This window comes from Panthera leo, chromosome A1 (genome assembly GCF_018350215.1).
Source record: "Panthera leo isolate Ple1 chromosome A1, P.leo_Ple1_pat1.1, whole genome shotgun sequence".
NCBI classification, from domain to species: domain Eukaryota; kingdom Metazoa; phylum Chordata; class Mammalia; order Carnivora; family Felidae; genus Panthera; species Panthera leo.
Genome location: NC_056679.1, coordinates 152,846,096 through 152,870,234, shown reverse-complemented (window position 1 = coordinate 152,870,234; position 24,139 = coordinate 152,846,096). Strand labels below are relative to the sequence as shown.

Sequence of the window (24,139 nt, the reverse complement as noted above, 5' to 3'; positions counted from 1 at the left end):
GAATGTCATTTCCCATTGCTCCCCACCTTATACCCTATTCTCTAGCAACATGACTACAAGCTACAACCATTCAAACTAGCATTCCAGGCCCATTTTGTTGACGCTCATCTCTCCACCTCAGAAGGCACTTGAAGATATAAACTGAAGAGCTTTATTAATAAAATCAGGGGTCAGAGCACTACTACCCTTTGGTGAAATCCATTTTTTAAATTAAGTTTTACTGGCATACAGAAAAGTTCACTTGATTATATATCATCTAACATTGCTATTATGCTACAAAGGCAAAGTTGAGAATCTGAGAAAGAGACCATAACAGCCCATAAGTCTAAAATATTTACTATCTGGCCCTTTACAGGAAAAGTTTATTAGCTCTTGAATAAAATAATTAATTCTTCCAAATATAGTCTACACTTAAGATACTATTATACATTTAAATTAGAAATCATTTTAATCATGTTTATGTTAAGAAATATTAATTGGTGAAATATAATTCAGAACACACATAACCTGATAGATACAACTTATAGTTTTGGTAACTTCCATAAAAGTAAATACTCAATGCAATAAAATTTGCCAAAACATTTTTAAGGCACTAAAGCTCTAATCTTTGAATGGTACAAAAGCCTAGAAATGGTAGACCTAACATACACCCATCGTTTTTTTTTTGAGATAATTCCATGAGAGGCCTTTTAAAGGAACTCTTCAGAGGGGCGCCTGGGTGGCGCAGTCGGTTAAGCGTCCGACTTCAGCCAGGTCAGATCTCGCGGTCCGTGAGTTCGAGCCCCGCGTCAGGCTCTGGGCTGATGGCTCGGAGTCTGGAGCCTGTTTCAGATTCTGTGTCTCCCTCTCTCTCTGCCCCTCCCCCATTCATGCTCTGTCTCTCTCTGTCCCAAAAATAAATAAAAAACGTTGAAAAAAAAAAATTTAAAGGAACTCTTCAGAGAAGCATTTGGGAAAAATTTTATGGATAAATCTGTGAAACCCAAGGTGAGTCAAGAACACCACCCATTTTCTAATTAGGAACTAAAGGTTCTTAAAACTCTCTCTTTTAAAGTCATTTACCTTTCTGACCCAAATCTGATTCCATTCTTCGATCTCTGACCCAATTTTATACTATCTTCCAATAGTAGATAAAGTGATCTTCTGCCCAGATCCCTTCTTAGAGCTGGTGTGCCCATATCCCAATTGGTGGGAATAAGAGCTTTTGTGTTTGTCACTGGGACCTGTCTTCAGCTACAGTACACTTCCGCTGAAGATTATACTCTACCCAGAAGATGATGTGAGGTGAAGGATACCCAAAATAGGGATGCAAAATCTCAGCCTCCTTGTTCCACTGGAAAACAACTCTGGAGAACCAGTTCACCTCCAGAACTTGCTCACACACTCAACCTCAGGTGCAACTACCCAAGGACCAACGGCCCCTCTGCACATTCCTACCTTCCTTGTTTCCTTATGGGTGTGTCTCCTCAGTAAACTACCCACAACTCTTAATCTCGGAGTCTATCTACAGAAAACTAAACCTACATCACTCAGCAATTCTGATCTACTTTTTCATACGCCTGACTATCTTACATAGATTCATTCCCTATTTACTGCTTCCATTTTATACAAATCTTGAAACATTTCCATCTCCAGTGTAATTGGTTTTATCTTTCTGACAGTGTAACACATCTACAATCTGGCCAACTGATGTACTGAACCTAAAAAGGGATGACTTTTTTATAGATAATTTTGGTATTAAAGAAAAAAACGAACAAAAATCACAATAAAACTAATCTTAAATTGTATCCCTCTCTACAGTGATTAGTAGGAATCCAGGGCTGACATGGTCAAACTCAAACACTTCATCCATAAGGCAGGCATCAACAGTAACCATAATTTAGAAGTGACTCTCCTATAATTTTGTAAATTACGTACCACTCCTGAGGTAGGAAATACATCACTAATACTTCCGTCAGCTTCCCATGCTGTGGTTATACGACCATATGTTCCTTTTAAGCGCTCAACATTCAAAGTTATTAAGCTATCTTGCTCCATTTCTTCCACTTGCTTATATAATGAATTCTGAAAAACACACAGGAAGTCACAAGGGATTAATGGACATTACCTAAGTACACTTTTATTTCGTGCTGTTATGTATGTGCAAACTTCATAGTACTAAGCAATAATGGGTAACACAAAAATGTGATATAAGTGAAAAACAATAGTTAAAAAAACAGCAGTATAAGATAGCCATGATTTTATTTCAAAAACATACATGTGTGAATAGGTAAAAGGCTAAGTTAAAGTAAACTAAAATGTTAATTTTTAGACGATTATTTTTTACTTTGTCTTCTGTAATTTTCAAATTTATTCAACAAACATATGTTATATTCATATCCAGAGAGCATATACTTTTTGACAGTATTATACATAGTATATAAAGTTTGTAGAAATGGATGGACATAGAGTCAGGAGATGAAGGAAATCTTCTCCCCCTGTGCAACTTCTGGCAATCCCTCTAGGTCTTGTTTCCTTCTTGTAAAATAAGTTTTTGATCCACGTGGACTTTAAGGTCCCACCCAAATGTAGAAACACCAGTGAGAATCAGGGCATTCTTCCTGTTCACTTACAAACGTCTTTTATCCTTGAATTCATACACTCTGAAATGTGATTATCCTTGAATTCATATACTCTACAGCCTGTGCTGTTTCCACTGATGATGTTTCATCCTTAGTCCCTAGTCTTTACAACTATTTTTCCTGCCAGAAATAGCCCCTTCTCTGGTATTAGAATCTCACACTCTCTTCTCACCTAAGCTTCGTGGTGTCTTTCCTTCGTCCCAGACTGATTTCTACCTTAGTGTGACTGGAACTCCTCCTCCAACACTTGCAGCGTCTCTTGCCAGCTGCTGAATGAGCTTTTCCTCAAAATCAATATTCAAAAGAATCCCTTCTTACAACACCCCTACTTTATCTATAAGCAATAAAGGAAGAATATGGAGTATAAAGATTTTTAACAATCTTCCCAGTAATAGTTTTCTTTTTCTTGTCTTTTTACTATGGTAATCTGAAAATAAATTCCTCCATGAATTTCTTAAAGCTTCTATTTAGAAGGCTAATTTGAGTAGATAGCCTTTCCTTTGGCAGTGTTTTACACTGCATTTTTCACATATTGTTACAAATGTTACATAGTAATAAAATCTTGCTCAAAGCATTCAAACATTCCTACAGAAAATATCTTGATTTTAAAATATGGATATTTTAAATCCATAAAAATGGATATGGCTGGATCAGTCAGTAGAATACGCGACTAAATCTCAGGGTTGTAAATTCGAGCCCCATGATGGGTGTAGAGATTACTTAAAAATAAAATCTTTAAAAAAATAAAATAAAATATGTATATAATTTGTACATAAAATACAATGCCTTTCAAAGAGAAGCCTCTCAGGCTCCATGCCCTCTACCAATAAGGGTTAGTAAAACAAGGATTTAATACAGCCAGAAAAGTATGAAGAAACTCTCTGACAACTAAATCTTATCGTATAACAAACTTGTCCAGACACAAGAGGCCTGTACTGAGAAATTCTAGCGAATGGACTGAAAGAACCCAGGATATTATCTACTGGGAAAGATTAAACCACAGTACTTTGATGTTTCTATGATAATTTTGGAGTAAGCTTCATAAAGAGAAATCTGGGGCACCTGGGTACCTCAGTCGGTTAAGCATCTGACTTCAGTTCAGGTCACGATCTTGCGGTTCATGGGTTCGAGCCCTGTGTCAGGCTCTGTGCTAACAGCTTGGAGCCTGGAACCTGCTTCGGATTCTGTGTCTCCCTCTCTCTGCCCCTTCCCACTCATGCTTTCTCTCTCCCAAAAATAAATAAAAATTAAAAAAAAAAAAAGAGGAAATCTACCATACTTAAACAGTTAAGGAATAGAATGTGCTCTCCATGCTCAGCAAGGTTTAACTACAGGAGGATGAGACCACACAGCAGAGCATGTTGGTTCTTGCTCCAAGGTCTCCAGCTCTGCCCTGTCAATATCTATGGCCGGAGAAAGCCATGGGAGTGTTCTGTCCCCTCCCCTGCATTATGAAAGATTCATACCAAACACTTCCTGTGTATCAGGCATTTTTCTGGCATAAAGCTGTGAACAAAACAGTATCTCAGTTCTTGTAGCCTTGCATTCTAGAAAAAGAAACTTGACAATAGACAAATTAGGCCACTATAAATTCCATAAAGAAGACTAAGGCAGGATAAAAAAGGTACAGAATGATGGTGGTGAATTAACAATTTTCAATCAGGGAAGGCCTTTCTGGTAAGTTGTTATTTCAACAGAAACTGGAAGAAAGTAAGGAAACAAGTCATGTTTCCACCTGGTGGGGAAGGTAGTCTTCTTTCTTTCTAATCTTCTCCACCACAATTCACGCCTTAGAGCTGTACTGTCCTACACAGTGGCCAGTGGCCACAGGTGGCTACTGAGCACCTGTTACGTGACTGGTCTATAAGTGCAAAATGCACTGGAGGTTTGAAGACAAAGTATGAAAAAAAGAGTATAGAGTATTTCATCAGCCATTTTATGTTGGTTAATATATCAGGCTAAATAAAATAAAATACTAAAAATATTTTCACCTATTTCTATTTTTCTTTTCTGGAGCTAAAAAACTAAAATTATATATATGGCTCACATTATAATTCTTCTGGGCAGAAGTGCTTCAGGAAAAGCTGACCTGCCTGTATCTGCAGAGATGGGCCAGAATGAGGAACATGGTGATCCTACAACACTTGCAAGGACTCATTCAGGACATTAGCACATCCAAAACTCCTCATCTCAGCTCTCAAACCTGCTCTTAATAAGTTGTACATCTCTCACTGAAAGGAAAATTCCTGCTTCCTGTAATTCTGTGGTTTATTGCTAAATTACTGCACTAGTTTCCCGTCAATTTCTGTCCTTACCCACTTACAATCTAGTGTCAATTCTATGGCCAGAGTAGTTCATTTATTTTATTTAAAAATTTTTTTTAATGTTTATTTATTTTTGAGAGAGACAGCGCGTGAGCAGGGGGGAGGCAGACAGACAGACAGACATAGAAGCCGAAGCAGGCTCCAGGCTCTGAGCTGTCAGCACAGAGCCTGACACAGGGCCCAAACACACAATGAGATCATGACCTAAGCTGAAGTTAGAGGCTCAACCCACTGAACCACCCAGGCACCCCCAAAATGGTTATGTGAGCCGGGTCATGTTGCTCTCCCACTTCAACCCATTCCCTCAGTGGCTAACTTCATGATGGTAATCAGCGGCTTATACAGGAGTAAGTTCACACAGCAGCCTCCCTGCTATCCTTCAAAGGCTGCTCAGAGGTTGGCCCTTGCCTGGTGTCTAGGAAGCTGGATTTCAAGAGGATTCTCGCCATTCCTGGAACTCATAGTGGCTCTCCGTGCCTGTACTATACACACAATGTAGTTTTTACTGAACACCTGTTTTCACTCTGGGAGTCTGGAATTGTGACATGTGCCAGGCTGAGAGGGCCTGCATGAACAGTTCCCAGGGAAAACCCCAGGCACGGAGTCTCTAATGAGCTTCCCCGGTTGATAACACATCTCACATACTGTCAGTGTTCACCTCAATGCTGGGGGAATTAAGTGTGTCCTGTGTGATTCCCCTGGGGAGAGCTCTTGGAAGCTTGCACCCAGTTTCCTCTGCACTTCACCCCATAAGCCTTTTCCCTTATGACTTTGTTTTGTATCCCCACAACTGTAATAAATCACAGTATGAGAATGACAGAACCCTGAGTCCTTTGAGTCCTCCTAGCAAGTCATCAAAACTGTGGGTGCTGCTGGGGATGCCTGAAACAAGGCCCTGGCCCTTCAATTTCTTTGGCCTCATCTCTACCTGACTGACTTCGGCCACAGTGGCCTCCTTGCTACAACAGATAGGCAAGGCTTATTTCAGGGCTTCGGCTGTTGCTGCTGGTTCCCCCTGCCTTGAATGTTCTTCCCCCATCTCCTACACACCTTCGTCCTCATATCACTTCCTCAATGCCACCCTCCCTGATAGCCTATGTTTCACTTCTCTGCACACAATCCCCACCCCCTCCCTCACAATCTCCATCTGTCCTTCCTGCCTAGCGTTCTTCCATGGCACATACTACCATCAGATACAGTACAGATGTCTCTTGTCTACTGTCTCCCTTTGCCTCATCTACAATTTAAGAACATTGAGGATAAAGAGTTCTACTGTTTTACTTTTTGATATATCTCTAGCACCTGAAAGAGCATCTGGTACACAGGTGTTTGTTTAAAAAAATGCTACACAAATAAATAAATTAATGAACAGTTGCATAAGTGGCCTTGTTAGTTCAATGAGAGATGAGAAGAGTTTTCCAGAAGCTTTTGGGAAATCTCTTCCTTACTCCAAGAGCCACATTTCTCTCTCTCCCCAACTGGACATGAACAAGAAAGCAGTAGACCTAACAGTAACATCAGCTTTCAAACAACCAGATGAAGAACCAGCTTTATGCTGGCAAAGTGGAGAGATGGAAAGAATCTGAGCCATGTTGACATAGTATCCACCCAACTCTGAAGCTTATCTTCTCTGTGGACATGTTCTTGGTGTTTAAGACAATTTGAGCTGGGTTTTCCTTACTTGCAGAAGATTTCAGAGAACGATACATGATAGTTGCAGCTATAACTCTAGTTAAGAAATAAGGATAAAAAATAAACTCAAAATGGATAAAGGACCTGAATGTGAGACAGGAAACCATCAAAACCCTAGAGGAGAAAGCAGGAAAAAACCTCTCTGACCTCAGCCGTAGCAATTTCTTACTTGACACATCTCCAAAGGCAAGGGAATTAAAAGCAAAAATGAACTGTTGGGACCTCATGAAGATAAAAAGCTTCTGCGCAGCAAAGGAAACAATCAACGAAACTAAAAGGCAACTGACAGAATGGGAAAAGATATTTGCAAATGACATATCGGACAAAGGGCTAGTATCCAAAATCTATAAAGAACTCACCAAACTCCACATATGAAAAAGAAATAATCCAGTGAAGAAATGGGCAGAAAACATGAATAGACACTCATCTAAAGACATCATCCATATGGCCAACAGGCACATGAAAAGATGCTCAACGTCGCTCCTCATCAGGGAAATACAAATCAAAACCACACTCAGATACCACCTCACGCCACTCAGAGTGACTAAAATGAACAAATCAGGAGACTATAGATGCTGGCGAGGATGTGGAGAAATGGGAACCCTCTTGCACTGTTGGTGGGAATGCAAACTGGTGCAGCCGCTCTGTAAAACAGTGTGGAGGTTCCTCAAAAAATTAAAAATAGATCTACCCTATGATCCAGCAATAGCACTCCTAGGAATTTACCCAAGGGATACAGGAGTGCTGATGCATAGGGGCACTTGTACCCCAATGTTTACAGCAGCACTCTCAACAACAGCCAAATTGTGGAAAAAGCCTAAATGTCCATCAACTGATGAATGGATAAAGAAATTGTGGTTTATATACACAATGAAATACTACTTGGCAATGAGAAAGAATGAAATGTAGCCTTTTGTAGAAACGTGGATGGAGCTGGAGAGTGTTATGCTAAGTGAAATAAGGCAGGCAGAGAAAGACAGATACCATATGTTTTCACTCTTATGTGGATCCTGAGAAACTTAAGACCATGGGGGAAGGGAAGGAAAAAAAAAAGTTAGAGAGGGAGGGAGCCAAACCATGAAAGACTCTTCAAAACTGAGAATAAACTGAGGGCTGATGGGGGTGGGAGGGAGGGAAAGTGGGTGGTGGGCATTGAGGAGGGCACCTGATGGGATGAGCACTGGGTGATGTATGGAAAACAATTTAACAATAAATTTCATATTAAAAAAAAAGAAATCAGGATAGAGTTCGCACACAGGACTAAATGGTGCAATATAAAAGGGTGTCCTTTTGCTCATGAATAAAGGAATATGAACTCTGAGATGGAAGTCAACCTGAGAATATCTGAATAGTTCTCTTTCTTCAGGGGAAAGCACCTCCATGTGTACAATGCAAGTACAGTTATAAATCTCTCTCTCTCTCTCTCTCTCTCAATATACATAAGACAGTAATATATTTGTAGGTGATGTGTGTGATGAAACACAGTATATAGTCTATTTGGGACTTGTTTCATCATTACCCTCTAGAGATAAGGCTAATAGCAGAGCCAAACTCCAGGACTAAGGCCAACTGGGAACATTTCAAATTCAATCCTATAAGAGTAATCAGTACAAAAAAAAAAAAGTTTAGGACAAGATGATTCAGAAGTTTCAGCGTGTAGGACTATAAATTATAAGACATCAGTTAAGTACACCTTAAAATGCACAGTCAGGGTGAAACAGGGAAAGAGAAGGAAGAGAGGCTTAAGATACTCAAAGGAGGACTGAGTGCTGACAACATCTAGCATATAAATACAATGAATAAATCATTTTGACTTTTAAGTGTGGGATCTATACCTGAGCAAATCCAACGACTCCATAGGCATCATCATTAGACATAATAGTTATTTTTACATAACCATTAATACCAATCTCTGCTCCTCCTTTGGGATTTTTAAGCTCAACTCTGAAGAATTCTTCTTCTTCTGGAACTGTATCATCAAGGACATTTACCACTATTACAGCTTCTCTGTCACCAGGTTCAAATATCAGTTCACCTGAACTAGCATAAGAAGCACATCAAATAATACAGCTGAAACAAATCTCAGGCATATACACAGTAGATTACATATAAAATTCTCAGAACACTGATTAATACTAATCATTTGGAAAAATCACATTTCATAAATAAAATTTTAATCCAAAATGTTTAAAATACTGATTAGCTCGATAGAATATATATAAGTAATATGGAACATAACCAAATTTCTAGATTATAAATTAACCTTATATTTTATATTTTTTCAGTCATTAAATAAACACTTAGAAATTAGGTGCCCTATAAAAACTATGGTAAGCATAAAGAGGTTCCGTATAAAATGGTGAACGTACCTAGGAATAAAGTCAGACTGGCTGGAGATATAGGCCAGCTCATATATGTGTGAGTGCCTGGTTCCCACTAGAGCAATTAAATTCTTGCTTGAATTAAGGGACTTTACTGTAACAGAAGCTGCATCATGAGCAGAAGGTGCTTCCAGAATAAAAGAGAATTGATTCAGCTCTGAATTCCAGCAGTAAAGTGCAGACATTGCTTGGCCAACAAGAAGTATGTGGACTGTGGAAAGGAAAGAAAAGGCAACTATAGTAAAATGTGAATGTTATCTCACATGTTCCCTATTATAGGACCAAAACAAAATCTTTTCAACTCTCAAAGTTCCATTTTGGTGTCTGAATTAACTAAATATGATCTGATTTCTGAAAATCAAAATATTATTTGAAATGAATATTATTTGAAATAGTAATTTTTTAAATGCTGTGGAATGATCAAACCAGCCTAACAATAAACCTATTTCCACTTAAGAAATCACTGGATAGGGCAACTGGGTGGCTCAGTCGGTTAAGCATCTGACTCCTGACCTCGGCTCAGGTCATGATCTCATGGTTTGTGAGTTCGAGACCCATGTCAAGCTTTGCGCTAACAGCATGGAGCCTGCTTGGGATTCTCTCTCTCTCTCTCTCCCTTTCTCTCTCTGCCCCTCCTCAGCTCTCTCTCTCAAAATAAATAAATAAACATTAAAACAGAAAAAAAATCACTGGGTGAAACCCAAATGCATTGTGGACTCTCTGCATTCATCAGTATTTATGTGCTGGGTAATATGGGAGGATATTTTTAAAAGTGAAAAAGATGTATAATCCCATCACTAAACGCTTCATTTTTGTATTTTCCTTTCCAGCCACCATCCATATGATTCATGATGAACCATGAGTAAAGAGACTATTTACAAAAAAATTCTTAATTACAAAGCTTAACCTTAAATTTATACAGCATTTCTTAGGTGTTATTACAAAGCATTGAAATTTATAGTTTTAATGCATATATAATCTACAGGGTTGATCTTTAAAATATGCGTAAATGTTCATGGGTGACTGGGTGGCTTAGTTGGTTAAGCGTCCGACTTCAGCTCAGGTCATGATTTCACAGTTCGTGGTTCAAGCCCCACGTTGGGCTCTGTGTTGACAGCTCAGAGCCTGGAGCCTGCTTCGGTTTCTGTGTCTCCCTCTCTCTCTGCCCCTCCCCCACTCGTGCTCTCTGTCTGTCTCTTAAAAATGAATAAATGCTAAAAAAAATTACTTAATAAAAAAATGCCTAAATGTTCTCTACATTGAATGTTTATTATTTTTATTTAACTTTTCAAGATGAATTAGAGACAGTTATTAATTTTTTTCATTTGATAAATTCTTAAAGGTGGTAATTAGGCCAAAGGATATGAACAAATTTATGATCTTGCTGCCAATGCTTTTTGAAATGTTAGTAGGAAAATGTGCTCTTAATGATTCAATGCAATGGTACATATTAGCAAACATGGAGGGTAAAGGGGCTTAGTACATTGTATAAGGGGAAATTCAGAGAAAGGGAGCTTATTACGTTGTATATACCATTAAGCAATCTTCAGGCTTAAAACTGAGAAACCATCCAGAAACATGCACAAATTCTAGTACTTGAAGAAACACATGGGAACATAAAGATATCAACTAAGATGGGTTGGATATTAAAACAGCACTAGAACCAGAAACCATGAACATTTCAGCCTATAAGGTTACAATGGAAGATTCCAAATCCTTAAATATCAAGAATTATTCATTATGTTTCTTTATGGTAATTATTTAAGTGCTATTGCAGTCTAATAAATGTTGTATAAAAGGTAAAAATCAAGAAAAATGTTATCAATAAACTTGTATGTTAACAATGATGACATATTTTTCATAAAGCTTTGTTAAACTGGGGACATTCAGTAAAGAGAAAATTTCTCAGACAGATCTCAACATCTCCCAAATTTAAATGATTCTACAGGTCCAATCAATAATTGTTTCTACAGGCTCAACCAAAATCATAAACTAAAGTACTCTGAGCATCATTGATTGATTATGTATCTTAATCATTGGAGATACACTCTATTCATTTCCTCTCAATCTGAGAAATATGAGAAGGCAACAAAAAGATAATCAGACATTCAGACTAGGAAACGTAGGGGGCTCAAATCTGTAGAGTATGTATGCAGAAAGTGTTTTCTCAGAAAACGATATTTGTACTGTTCAAGATCACAGAAGTGGGCCAGGGAATTTAAAAGAAAAAAAATCCTATACCTCTCCTCTGGAGAACAAAATTTTAACTGGTACTGATTATAGATTTCCCTTCCAGTTATCAAAACCATAAGCAAACAAATAAGAGTATTCCAAAGGAAGGCAACTGGCTGAGATCATTTAAGGAGTGTAGATAGAGAAGTCCCAGGACTGAGTGCTGAGTGCTAGAGCGAGGTTCCAGGGCAAAGAGGTGAGGGAAATTACGAGAAAAGTTGGGTCTGTTCTGGGAGGCACTGTGGAAGGGTGTAGGAAGTTGGGGGAGGGAAGAGTTGTGCCCCTGGTCTGGAAATTAGGGCTCATGGGATCTAGGACACACACAGATGAGATGACAGTCGCTTTCTCTAGAGGGGGCCTGGGCTTCTTATGGTCACTCTGCAGGAATGAAGAGAATGATGAATTCATCCAAATGATTTCCAAAGATGATGGTTTTTCAAAGGTGATAGTGAAGCTGAGAGTATTGGGGAGTTAAGGAGAAAGGGAGGGATCAGTGTCTTTCCAGCAGCATTAATTAAATGCCTCTTCCTTAAAGAAGCTTTCTGGACATCCCTTAGACCTGGTCAAGTCTTCTCTATTTTGTGTTATGACAGCACCGTATCCTTGGACAACAGTTATGTTTGTACCTAGAAGCTTTTTGTGTGTGATTATATATCATGTCCCCCATTCCCTATTGTACGTTAAACTTCTTCAGAGCAGGGACTAGAATTCGTTTTGTTTGTCCTTATTTCCTCAGGGCCTACCACTATGCCTGGCACATAACTGGCATTTTAAAAACTCTATTAAATAATGAAGGAGAGAAGGAAGAAAGAAAGATAAGTGTATATGTCCTTGCCTTCTCTGTCATATCCATTCTTCCTCTTGCATTTAAAGAATTCTGTCACCACCCAATAATCTCTGTCAAGTCATTAACCCGAATAAATATGTAATCCTCACAGTCATGGCTCCAATCTAATATTTGACATATTCAAAATAAGAAAGTCCTTGAATATTATTTAATGCATAATTTCAGCTTTCAGGGGATCTATAATAAGCCATTCTAAATAATTACTTACAATCTTTTCATACTTCTACAACCTCAAGTCACAGAAACAAAAGAAATAAAGAGACCTCACAATGGGTCCCCTAACAAGCCTCTGGCAGAATTTTTCATAAATTCTTTTAGAAAGTGTGCCTATTCTATTTCTTTAAAAATCTTTAAAGAGAATTCTATAACTTCAATTAATAACCCATTCAGGCAGCACTTGTCATCCTTAAAAACATTCATTAGGAAACTATTTTGAATTATAATAAGTGACTCAAGTAGATACTGTTAGTCCACTTGAAAACTTGAGGTGTAAGAAAAGCAAAACTAATAAAGGAACAAAATTAAAGGACAAGTAGACACAAACAAATACACGGTGAAAGATACATAATTTATTTAGTAAATCAACTGCTGAGTGAATGATAAGAAAGTCACAGCTACGACCCATCAGAGAGGTGTCACGACAAGTCAAGAGAAGGTATTTACGAAGAGGATGCACAGAACAGAGACACACACAGGGCTCTGACAGCACAGTGAGCCTAAGGTAGAGGCCAGACAATGATGTAATGGTCCAGATGTCAGGTGGCCAGGGTCTGGGAGAAAGTAGCATGGACATGGGACTGAGGAGGGAAGAGGGCACAGGGAAACAAAGCACAATGAGATAGATAATCCATAAAGCAATGAGAGATAAATAATGCTGATTCCTGCTCAGCAGGTGAGGTAACTGAAGGAGACAGGGTCTAAAGATTACAGTGCCTGAATGAGAAAACTGCAGTCAGGCACCTAAGAGAGAAACTGCGAGAACAGATTCCTATATTTGTGCTAAATCCTCTACTCTTCTCAGTATCCTAAGTAGATTCTAGCTTTTATGAGTTCAACTACCTGAATGCATTGATGTCTCCAAAATCTAAACCTCTGGCTGATTTCTTCAGTGCCACATCTCTAAACCCTGCAGAGGCTTCTATGTTAACTCCTGTCCGTGAAGGTGCAAACTCTGCATCCAGCATATTACATACACCAAAGCTAGGTGGAATTAGAAAACATGTTTTTGATCATCATTTGCTTTTGAAATGCCTTCAAGGATTTCTCTACCCTAATAATGCTCAGAGTTTAGGCAGTCACCAGACCCCTAACAGTCACTGACACACTTCAAGAGGGTCTGTGAGGTCAAAACTATTTTTGTAGTAATACTCAGATGCTGTTTGTCTACACCATTCTTATTCTTTGTTGAGTGTATGTGGGATTTTCTGGAGGCCATATGACTGATAATATTGCAGTAGACAGAATACAGACACAGACATAAGAAACAAGACATTAAAGGAACTTGTAAAATAAGAAAGTAATACCATTCTTTGTACAAAGGTTTTTATTTTAGAAAATACTTTTTTTAAAAAAATAAAATGTGTTATTTTTGTTCACATGTAGTAAGTTCATTGCTCTCATTCTTAATTAAGAAGTATCTTTAACATTTCTCCTTTTTAATTTCTAATACAATAAATATTAGTAAATAGAACCCACACAAACAAAAGCACTCTGAGTTCCTTAACATTTTAAGAGAATGAGAAGTTCCTAAGGCAAAAATATTGGGGAACCACTGAACCATCCAAACACATATGAAATCCTGAACCTGACATTCCAGACCTTCTTGTATAGATGCTAGTGTGTTTCCAACCTTACCACCACTACGCTGAGTCAAATCCTCTGTCCCTACCACTCTGGTTGACTCACTGTGCCCTCAGCATCATGTCTACTTCTACTTTTCTCTTTTGCTCACACCTTCCCTCCTGCGCACAACATTTCCTACCAGCCCACCCAGGCCGAGCTCAAGCTCCCCTCTGATACCTCTTACCCACTTCAATTCCACCAATGACAGAGCAAATAGGACTGGAATTCTATCTTGAATTATTGTCTTAATATTTTTCTTGCTTCTCCAACCAGACCTTTGAAGGTACAGAATTCTTCATAACTTTAGGGGTGCCTGGGTGGCACAGTCAGTTAAGCGTCCAATTCTTGATTTTGGCTCAGGTCATGATCTCACGGTTCATGGGATCGAGCCCTGCATAGGGTTCTGTGATGACAGCACAAAACTTGCTTGGTATTTTCTCTCTCTCTCTCTCTCTCTCCCTCTCTCTCTCTCTCTCTCTCTGCCACTCTCCTGCCCATTAAAATAAATAAATAAACTTGAAAAAAATTTAAAAAAAGAAAGAACTCTTCATAACCTTAATGACTTATATATAATGGCTAATAATAAATGGTGCTGTTTGATTCATACAAAATTCCTATGTCTCAGTTTAAAAGTGAAGCTTTGATCCAGACTCACCTGCTGAGTCACTTGGTTTGGCTTCCAAGTTCCTCTGGGCACCCTAACAGGAGACCTGATGACTCAGTGAGCCTGCTCCCTGCATTGTTCACACCTGTTCGGAGAGGCAGCCCACAAGCTCAATAGGCCAAGTGCTGCTGGCCTGTATGCCTTGTTGCCACTGGTCCACCTAAATGATTCTTCACCAACCCTGCAATAATCCTACAGCCTCCAGACAACATTCACCCTTTGGTTTCTCACTAACAGACTTTTGTTTCTGAAACAACTGTGAGTAAAAATATTGCTTATGTTTCTGATGTGTATATTAAAGCACAGAAAGTCAAGACAGGATCAGACTGGAAGAAGGATGGGAGAGTGAACAGCCATTTTCTGACTTTTTAAAAATACTTCAATGCAGATACCTGTTATCCTTTTATACTTTCATATTTAAAATATACACTATATGCAATGTCACTCTTCATTTTTCTCTAGACAAAATAAATGTATTACTTCACTAATGTTGTCTGCTCACTGATATGTTCACTAATGCTCACTATTATGTCTAAAATAACACATTTCAGTTATTCTGATTCTTCTCAAGCACAATTCCCATTTAAAAATATTAGCCCTTTTGAATTTCTAGGATTTCCAGAAATAGTACTGTTAAGATCTTGATTTTAGATCCTTATTAAAAGACCCAGTGTCTGGCAAAGTGATACTATCTCTAACTCAACAAGATTAAAATTATTCTAGCTTTCTACATTGCATTTCAGACTAGTTTAAACACCCTTACCTATTCCTGAAGCTGGTGTAAAGGCGTAGATCCTATTAATGGTAGTAAAATCCAGGGATTGAAAATATCTGAAAGAAGACTGTCCTGTCTCCCAGATGAAAATATCAATTGAATTCTGATTTCCTACAATAATGGAATAAAAGCCAAATCTGAAGGCAAAAGTTACAGGAAAAAAATGACGAAATTACACAGTAAAAAAATTATAAAAATATTTAATTTAAAAACAAATTTAGTTAGGACATTCCTCCAAATTCATTTATTTAAATAATAACACAACTTGGTAGGAAACACTTCAAATGTCTTTTTGCATTTACTACATGAAGTATGGTCACTGCTTAATCAAATCATGATCTGATATTAAAGAACAGTGACACACGTTTGTTTTTTTAGGAATGCTTAAGTTTTACCTAAGAAAGTTCCACTAGGCAAAAGAAAGCATATTTATACTCAGAGAATATTTTGAAACAGTCTTATCAAAAGTCGCTGAGCACTATTTATTACTACTATAAATTACCCACGGCTCCCCAAGTACAGTCACATAAAATGTTATCTGTTTGCACTTCTGATATAAGATCTTCATAGATCTTTCCACTTTACATACCCATCCCAAATTTTAATATAACTTTAATGTGATAGTTTGTCATCTAAAGATTATACATATAACACTTAAAATCTGTTTTTTCCCCCTAAAATCCATTTGTAGCTGACAGTCAATACCTTATGCATCAAGAAATGGATTAGCTGGGGCACCTGGGCAGCTCAGTCAGTTGAGCATCTGACTCTTGGTTCTGGCTAAGGTCATGATCTCACGGTTCACGGGATGGAGACCCGCACTGGGCTCCGCCCTCACAGTGCAGATCCTGCTTGGGATTCTCTCTTTCCTCCCTCTCTCTGCCCCTCCCCCTGCACACGTGTGGGCACATGCTCTCTCTCTCTCTCAAAATAAACATTAAAGAAAAGAAGAAATGGATTAGCTAAAAAATTATTCCGAGAGCTACGTGTTTTCATAAAGATCCTACTATATGAATGCTGTATAATTTCAACCACAACGTATATATGGCAAACGCTAATATCTTCTTACCTAGAGAGAGAGTTTTGGCAAAGATTAAGTAAATATCATCTCCTGAAGCCAAGGCCTCAACTTGTGTTGTCCCACTAATTGGCACTTCTTGAATGTTAATAAACTCACTGCCAGACCATCTGAGTAAAAGGGAATTTAGCCTGGCATTAACCTGGGAAATGGCTAAGAACACAGAGCCTCTTCGGGTGAACAAGGCTATGCTCAGCACACCTCGGACAGGAAGTGTCTGATGCAAGGTGAAGCTTTCTCCGCTCCATCTGAAGACCTGTGGGAAATGTTCAAATACAAAACCCTTCATGAGTAGGAATTTAGTACTTGTGTGATTTTAACCAATATCATTTATTTACTTTCCTGGTACCCTTTATTTAGTTAGGAGGATACTTTCATAAATGAGAAAATATCAAAACTGACGCTCTCTCACTGCTCTGTGTGTGTGTGTGTGTGTGTATAAGCACAGGCAGACAATGAGTGAAAAAGAAGTTATATGAAAATAAATCAATTTCAAATATACATCTGGGTAGGGGCAAGTCACTGAAAGAGAAAAGGAAAGCTAAAAACAGGAGAGAAGTTACTTATATATGAAAATTTCAGTTGTGGGTAAGAAACCTTCTGATGCTGTAATATCATTCCTTATCCACTGTTCAAGCAATAGAATATAAAAAGAAACACCAAAAATTTTTAGTCCTGAAGGTGGCAATGCATACAAGGTTTTAAGGTGAGTGTTCACATATTTAAAATTAAAAGAAGATCCTGAATCTACCTGGTTTCTTACACAATCTGGTCAATTGCAGAATTATATTTATTCAGTCAACAACTGGAAATCTTATGTGAGACTGGCATTATGTTAGGAATTATGGATAGAGTGGCCTCTCCCTTATGGATCTTATTAACTGTTAGGAAAAGGCAAACAATAAACACACTGATAAATAAATGTACGATTATTCAATTGAGACAAATGCTGAAGATAACAACTGGGATGATATGATAAAGAATTATGGGTGTACTAGGGAAATAAAGTTGGAAAGAATGACAATGAATGACATGGAAAAATTTCTAAGGCAAAAAATGTTTGTCATAAGCTGAATGAAGAATGGTCCAACTAGAAGGAAGTTGATAGTGCTAAGGAATGAAGACAGTGAAGACAGTGAAGATGACCATATAATTTATCACTGGGATCCTTTACAGAGCAAAAGCGACAGTATTGACATAATCCAGTCCTGTGTTGAGTGGATACAGAAATATAGTTATGCTACTTATAGTCCATTATTAAATAACTTAGAATTTATTTTACATATAATTAGAAATCACTGAATAGTTTTAAAATGAGGAATAATATGAAATATTATTTTTAAAAGACTGCTCCAGCTACTTGATGGATAAGGGATGTGAGGAGTCAGAGAAGTTCTGAGAGCAGCTGGGAGGCTACTCCAACAGTGTGGGAGAGAAATGACAGGACCTGGACGAGGCAGTGAGAATAAGAGATGGAAAGAAATGTCTGTATTCAAAACATTACTAGGAGAAATAATCAAAAACAGTTATAAATTAGATGTGAATGAATAAAAATGAGTAATCAAGAAAGATGAATGCCAGCATTTGGTCTTGAGCAATTGCATTTATGAGGTTGCTATTTCCTGAGATGAAAGCAAGCATTGCAACAAGTTTCAAAGAGAAAATCAAAGTTAAGTTTGCGATATGTTATTAAACTTAGGTACTTACGGAGTGATGCCAACAAGAAGTTAGATATGTAAGTCTAGAAATTAGAGAAAAGGCTACCAAGAAAATTGGAAGACAGACTATAACTGACACCTAAAGGCACAGGATTGATAAAAGTACCTGGATTGGACAAAAAGAAAAAGAAATTTGAACAAACACTAAAACTGAAAACCGCCAAGATATCTAAGTTCAGAAAAGGGAGGAGGAACTGGCGGTGGAAACTGAAAAGGGTGACACAGAGACACAGAAGGCAAACCTGTGTGGTATTTCAGAAATGAAGAGAAGAGGGGTGTCGGGGTGGCTCAATTGGTTAAGCATCTGACTTCGGCTCAGGTCATGATCTCATTGTTCATGAGTTCGAGCCCCACGTCAGTCTTTGTGCTGTTGGCTCAGAGATTAGAGCCTGCTTCGGATTCTGTGTCTCCCTGGCTCTCTCTGTCCCTCCCTTGCTCATGCTCTGTCTCACTCTCTCTCAAGAATAAATATTTAAAAAATTAAAAAAAAAAGAAATGAAGACAAGAGACAGTTTAAATTTGAGGATGAGGTAACTGTCACATGCTAATAGGAAGCAGCATAAGACAATGACCAAAAAAACATCCAGTGAATTTGCAACCCAGCTGTCATCAATGACCATGAGGAAAGACAAAAGCTGGTAGACAATTCTTTCACCGTGTCTTACTACAGAAGGGAGAAAAGAAATGAAACAGAAGGTAGAAGGGGGTGAGATCAGGAGAGAAATTTCTTTTGAAACTTGGAGATCCTGCATTTACACTGATTGCAATAATTTGACAGAGAGAGACACTAGTGATGCCAGACACAAAGGGAATAACTAAACCTTCTTATGGCAAGAGGAGCCTGGTTGTTATAGAAGGAAAACTTTTTCCATAACGGGATGGAGGAATAAGACTGGGTTTCAAGAAGGTTTCTGAATTTGGTCTTGGCAAGATGACTAAGCTCCTTTCTGGTAGATTTCATTTCAACAAAGTCATCAGCTGAAAATGCAATGAGAAGCAGGTAAGTGAGTCAGAGGAGTGAGAAAATTATCAAGTAAGTATTATTAGGATTATGAGATGTAGTTAATTAGAGAACTGTGGAATTTCTGGGGGTGATGTTAAGCGCCCATTTGGCAATGCTAATCATGAATTATTAGTGATACCATCTGTCCAGTTACATGATTTTTCTGCATAATGTTTTCCAAAGCCATTAAACTCTAATTAAATGTTCATGCTTATTACTGCACTTGGTCTGCCTCTTGAAGACAACATTTATAATTCCAATGTTTAAAAATTAACTGTGAATAATTAATATCTACATTCTACTTTACTATTTTACCACCATCAAATAATGGGGGTTTTTTACACTAAATTTACAGACTACACCTTTGACGAGTTTCAAATAGAGTACTTTTTAAAAATTCATTTTAAAAGAATCAGACCTGAGTTAATTCAGAATCATCTCTTTGACTTGCAACAATTAAATAATCTTGATTTTCTGAACTAAAATATTTTACTTGAGAACTTTCCGAAATAATGATCGTTTGTACCTGCAAGGAAGATAAGATCATGGGAAAAAATATTTAAAGGCGAATTTAACTAGGAAAGGCTCTGAATACACTAATAGTATGAGTAATATTTGAAGTTCAAAATTTTAAAAATCATTCTGAACACTAGGAATGCATACTTAGGTGTCATTTCAAGACAGACAAAAATATCCCGGATAAAGTCACTCTGCTAAAATGTGTATCAACTTGCAAAAAGCTGCTTTTCATATTAATATAGAACATATATTATCTTCCATTTAGATCTTACAAATCTAATTTTCCTTTTAAATAAAGAAATCTACAAAAAATGAAGACATTTTTTACCAAGAATAATTTGAATCCAGATGTGAATGTATACACACTGATAACGGAAGGCTTTTCTTCATTTCTTTCTTCATGAGTAATCACAAAGTAAGGAGAAACACCAATATTAAATGCCTCACAAGTTTTAGGATTTTCTATATTTAAATCCTAGGAAACAAGGAATAACAGTTAATTCATGAGTCATCTGATATTTACATGTACATTTTATTTTATGTACTATAAAATGACTGATGTTACCTCAAGTGGTACAAAAATCCCTTGCCATCGATAAATAGTAGAAGACACTTTTCTTAACATTACACCATAAATTGAATCTTCCAAAATAAAGAAACACCAACCAGAAGGTGATGCATCCAAAAAACTTTGAACTATGGAAAACACAGCATCCATTCCCCCTGAAAAACATAAATCATGATTTGCTAATGTAAAACCCCTTCAAATCTTTATGCCAAGTTTATTGTTTAAACAGTTCAACTAGTGAGTTTGTTGTAAGACATAAATGGTGTGTGTGTATAAGACAAAAAATATAAGCCATAGAATTTAAAAAATAACTAAAAATAACAACTTTTAAAAATTGTTAAAACTCTGTTCTAAATCTACATAGATCTTTCCAAAGTGCATTTAAAATACTAAATGTATATTTAAAAATGTTTTAATGTTTATTTATTTTTGAGAGAGAGAAAGAGAGACACAGAGAGTGAGTGGGGAAGGGGCAGACAGAGAGCGAGGCACAGAATCTGAAGCAGGCTCTAGGCTCTGAGCTGTCAGCACAGAGCCCAACGTGGGGCTCAAACCCAAGAACCGCGAGATCATGACCTGAGCCAAAGTCGGACACTTAACCGACTGAGCCACCCAGGCACCCCTAAAATACTAAATGTATATTTTAAAGGGAAATATGCTCAACATGATTTTTATCAACTTTCATAAAGATGATGAAAATATAATTGAGAAATGTTTAAATAATCTAGTTTTACAGAAACACACTAAATGTTTAGTTTTAAAAACTTACAATGTTAATTTGAAACTATGCCCATCCACTGATTTCTTGCTTTACACATTATATATTTAAGAACACCAAAACAGACTCACCTACTTTAAATAGTTGTCAAGTTTTTAATCAACTTATCACAGGTACATGTCCCAAATTTTGCACATTTAAACAAAGACAAAAAAAAAATCCCTATCCCATGAACAATAATTTTTAAAAAGCTCTACGTTTTATTATCATACCAGTTTCCCAAAGAGATTTCTTTTTAAACTTTAGCTAATGTGTGAACAATAAGAATAAATGTCAAGGTTGAAATCTAGGCTCCTTATAAATTATTGATCATTTTCAGATTACCAGTTCAAGAAGTCATGTCAATGCCTCAAAGTGATTTCCTTTCCTAAAAAACAAGTATTTTTAATTCCTACTGTCATCTTTTAAAGGTACACCACAGCTTTCGCATTAAGAGTCTGAATGTTTTACATTAAGGTCCTTACCATCTGGCCTAATCCTTCCCTACCATAATGCAGGAAGATGGTGAATGAAAAATAAATAATGCTGACATTTAAGAATCTCCAACATACACCCTCACAAGTACTTCCAAAAACACATGCAGATTCCAAACCATAATGAGATAACTGAATTAGAAATCATACTCTTTCCTTTTTGGATCCTATCACCTCCTGTCTTTTAGAAAATTATACCGCTACTAACCCTTTCCATTTTAAATATTCACTCTTTCTCTACTTACTAGGCCTTTTCTGTCAGCATTTAAATATGCTTAAGTCTCTCGAAACTAAACAAATGAATAAACAAAACCCCTTGAGTCCTACACCATATCACTACCTTTGCTAGGTCCTACCTTCTCAGTCAAACCTCAAACAGTTACATATATTTGAGGTCTCCATTCCCTTACCTCCATTCAAAATGTAATTTCAATTCCTATCCCTCTATACAAATAGCTCTTGCTATTTTATTCCTTCTCTATTGCTAACCACAATAGACATTTTTTGGTTTTTATCTTACTGGGCTTCTACACCAGCAACTAACAGTTACCACTCCTTCCTTTTTCAAACATTCTTCTGCTGCTGTCTGCAATCCCCCATTCCCTTGGGTTTCTCACACTAGGTCTTCTACGTCTCCTTTGCTTCATCCTCTTCCTCTCCCTAGTAACTCAATTTGAGCCTTCTCAGAGCTCAGTCTGGGTCCTCCTCCCTTCTCTACCTACAGTCCCTCTTTCCAGGTTTTTACATGAATTTCCATGATTTTAAATACAACATACACACTAAAGATATCCAAATTTATCTCTGCAAAAGTTTCTGTTCCTTTGAGTCTAGAGAGATGTCTTCTCAAAAGTAACTCAAATTCAAAATGTGTTAAATCACATATTTTACTCCCTCTCACCAAAATAACACCTAGCCCTCATCCATTACTCCTTTTCTTACTGGCAAGTATGACTCTCCGTGCAACCACAGAAGCTAAAAATCTAGTAATTATCTCTGCAATCTCCTTCATACACAATCCATCACTTTGTCCAAACGACCATAGGCTGACCTTTTGTTTGTCTCCTTTCATCCTCTCTTTTCTTCTTTGCCAAATCATTCTCTACACAGTACCAAGAATTGTATCTTTGAAATGCAAATGAGATTATGCCACACTCCACAAATATACCTGGCAACCCTCCTGTAAGCATGAACCAGAGACTTTCCATTAACCCTAGAATAAAGACTAAAGTACCTAACATATTCTTCAAGCTCTTCAATGATCAGGTCTTACCTAGTCCTTCAAAGTCAACTCTCCCACTTATTTCTAACTCCAATGTCCACTCTACAGTTCATCATTTCTACACTTTTTTATGCCTCTAGACTTGTGCCTCAATAGTTTCCCACCTTCCCTCCATGTTCCTCCAACTCAGATCTTTGTAGAATCAACATCACTCATCATTCAATCCTTGTTCAAACACTGATACTCTTGGGAAGCACTCCTTCGTGTTCTCACAGCACTTAGAATTACTCCTTTAAAACATTTATTACAGTTTTAAACTACATACTGAGTTTTACTTACTGAGTTTATTTTTGTCTCCTCCTAAATTCTAAGCATCATGAGTTCAATATCATGCCTGACACATGATAGACTCTCAATAAATATTTGCGGCTGCAATAAAAGAATTAGACATCTGTTCTCCATTTTCAACAGATCCATAAGATACAATTCATGGGGGGAAATTAAATCTGATAGATGCGATCTTTCTCGGTTATAAAATTTTGTGCTTACAAGAAACCAAACGTACTCATGCCAAAGGCTGTTTCAGATACTGTCTCCCACTCCACACTCACAGCTAAATCAATGCCATTAGTGCGTGACACGTTTAAATATACAGTCCTGTTGGCTTCTTCAACGTCTATAAACGTGGCTCTAAAAAAAAAAGATTACAGAAAGCAGAAAATAATATAATTTCTACATACTGAATATATATATCACAATGCTAGAATATATTTAATACACTTTTAAATTTACATAAGTCAAGGTGAGATCCATCCACAAATTTCACACAGCATGAAAATTAGACCCCTACAGCTCAAAATATTAATTTATGAAGATTAAAGAAGTACCATGATCTGATACTGTGGTTTTAAAAATATACTAAGTACATTCTTAAGTATTAAGAAATACCCAGAGTCAGTAACTTCATACTATATATTCTAAAAAATAAAGCTTTGTCACTCCTAAGTTTCCTCTTAGATGAATCAACAGCATATCAAAAAGAAAAAAAATGAATCCAAAAATTATTAGTTTAGTACTAAAACTAGATCTACTGGAGTATTTCTAAGAAATAGAGTATTTCTAAGAAATAAAAAATCAAATATGTGTCAGCTTCCAGCGGAATTTCAAACCACAACCATGTTAATATATGTATGAAGAGTCATTCATTTGGTTTGAACAGCTAAATATTTTTATACCATTTCTTGCTTTTTACCATCATTGAAAATACAAAATTGTACAAGCCTTCACTTGAAAGTGGGAATTCCAAGGAAATAAGAATTCTAATAATACCATTATACAAGACATGATTAGGTTTTGGATGTTCCTTGTCACAAGAGGGCATAACGCCTCTCTGGATCTATCTGCT

The 24,139-nt window shown here is 37.2% G+C and overlaps 1 protein-coding gene across 1 annotated transcript in view; it reads right to left on the bottom strand.

Moving 5' to 3' along the window:
- ADGRV1 (adhesion G protein-coupled receptor V1) overlaps positions 1-24,139 on the bottom strand; it is a 559,991-nt gene that overhangs the window by 389,361 nt on the left and 146,491 nt on the right. Inside the window, exons 46-54 of the mRNA XM_042956013.1 lie at positions 23,300-23,424; positions 20,262-20,419; positions 20,025-20,171; positions 19,596-19,703; positions 16,448-16,712; positions 15,367-15,489; positions 9,007-9,229; positions 8,473-8,677; positions 1,918-2,064 (exon numbers count right to left, since the gene is read on the bottom strand). Of these exons, the coding sequence (XP_042811947.1) occupies positions 1,918-2,064; positions 8,473-8,677; positions 9,007-9,229; positions 15,367-15,489; positions 16,448-16,712; positions 19,596-19,703; positions 20,025-20,171; positions 20,262-20,419; positions 23,300-23,424 (1,501 nt within the window). The remainder of the gene's footprint in view (positions 1-1,917; positions 2,065-8,472; positions 8,678-9,006; positions 9,230-15,366; positions 15,490-16,447; positions 16,713-19,595; positions 19,704-20,024; positions 20,172-20,261; positions 20,420-23,299; positions 23,425-24,139) is intronic.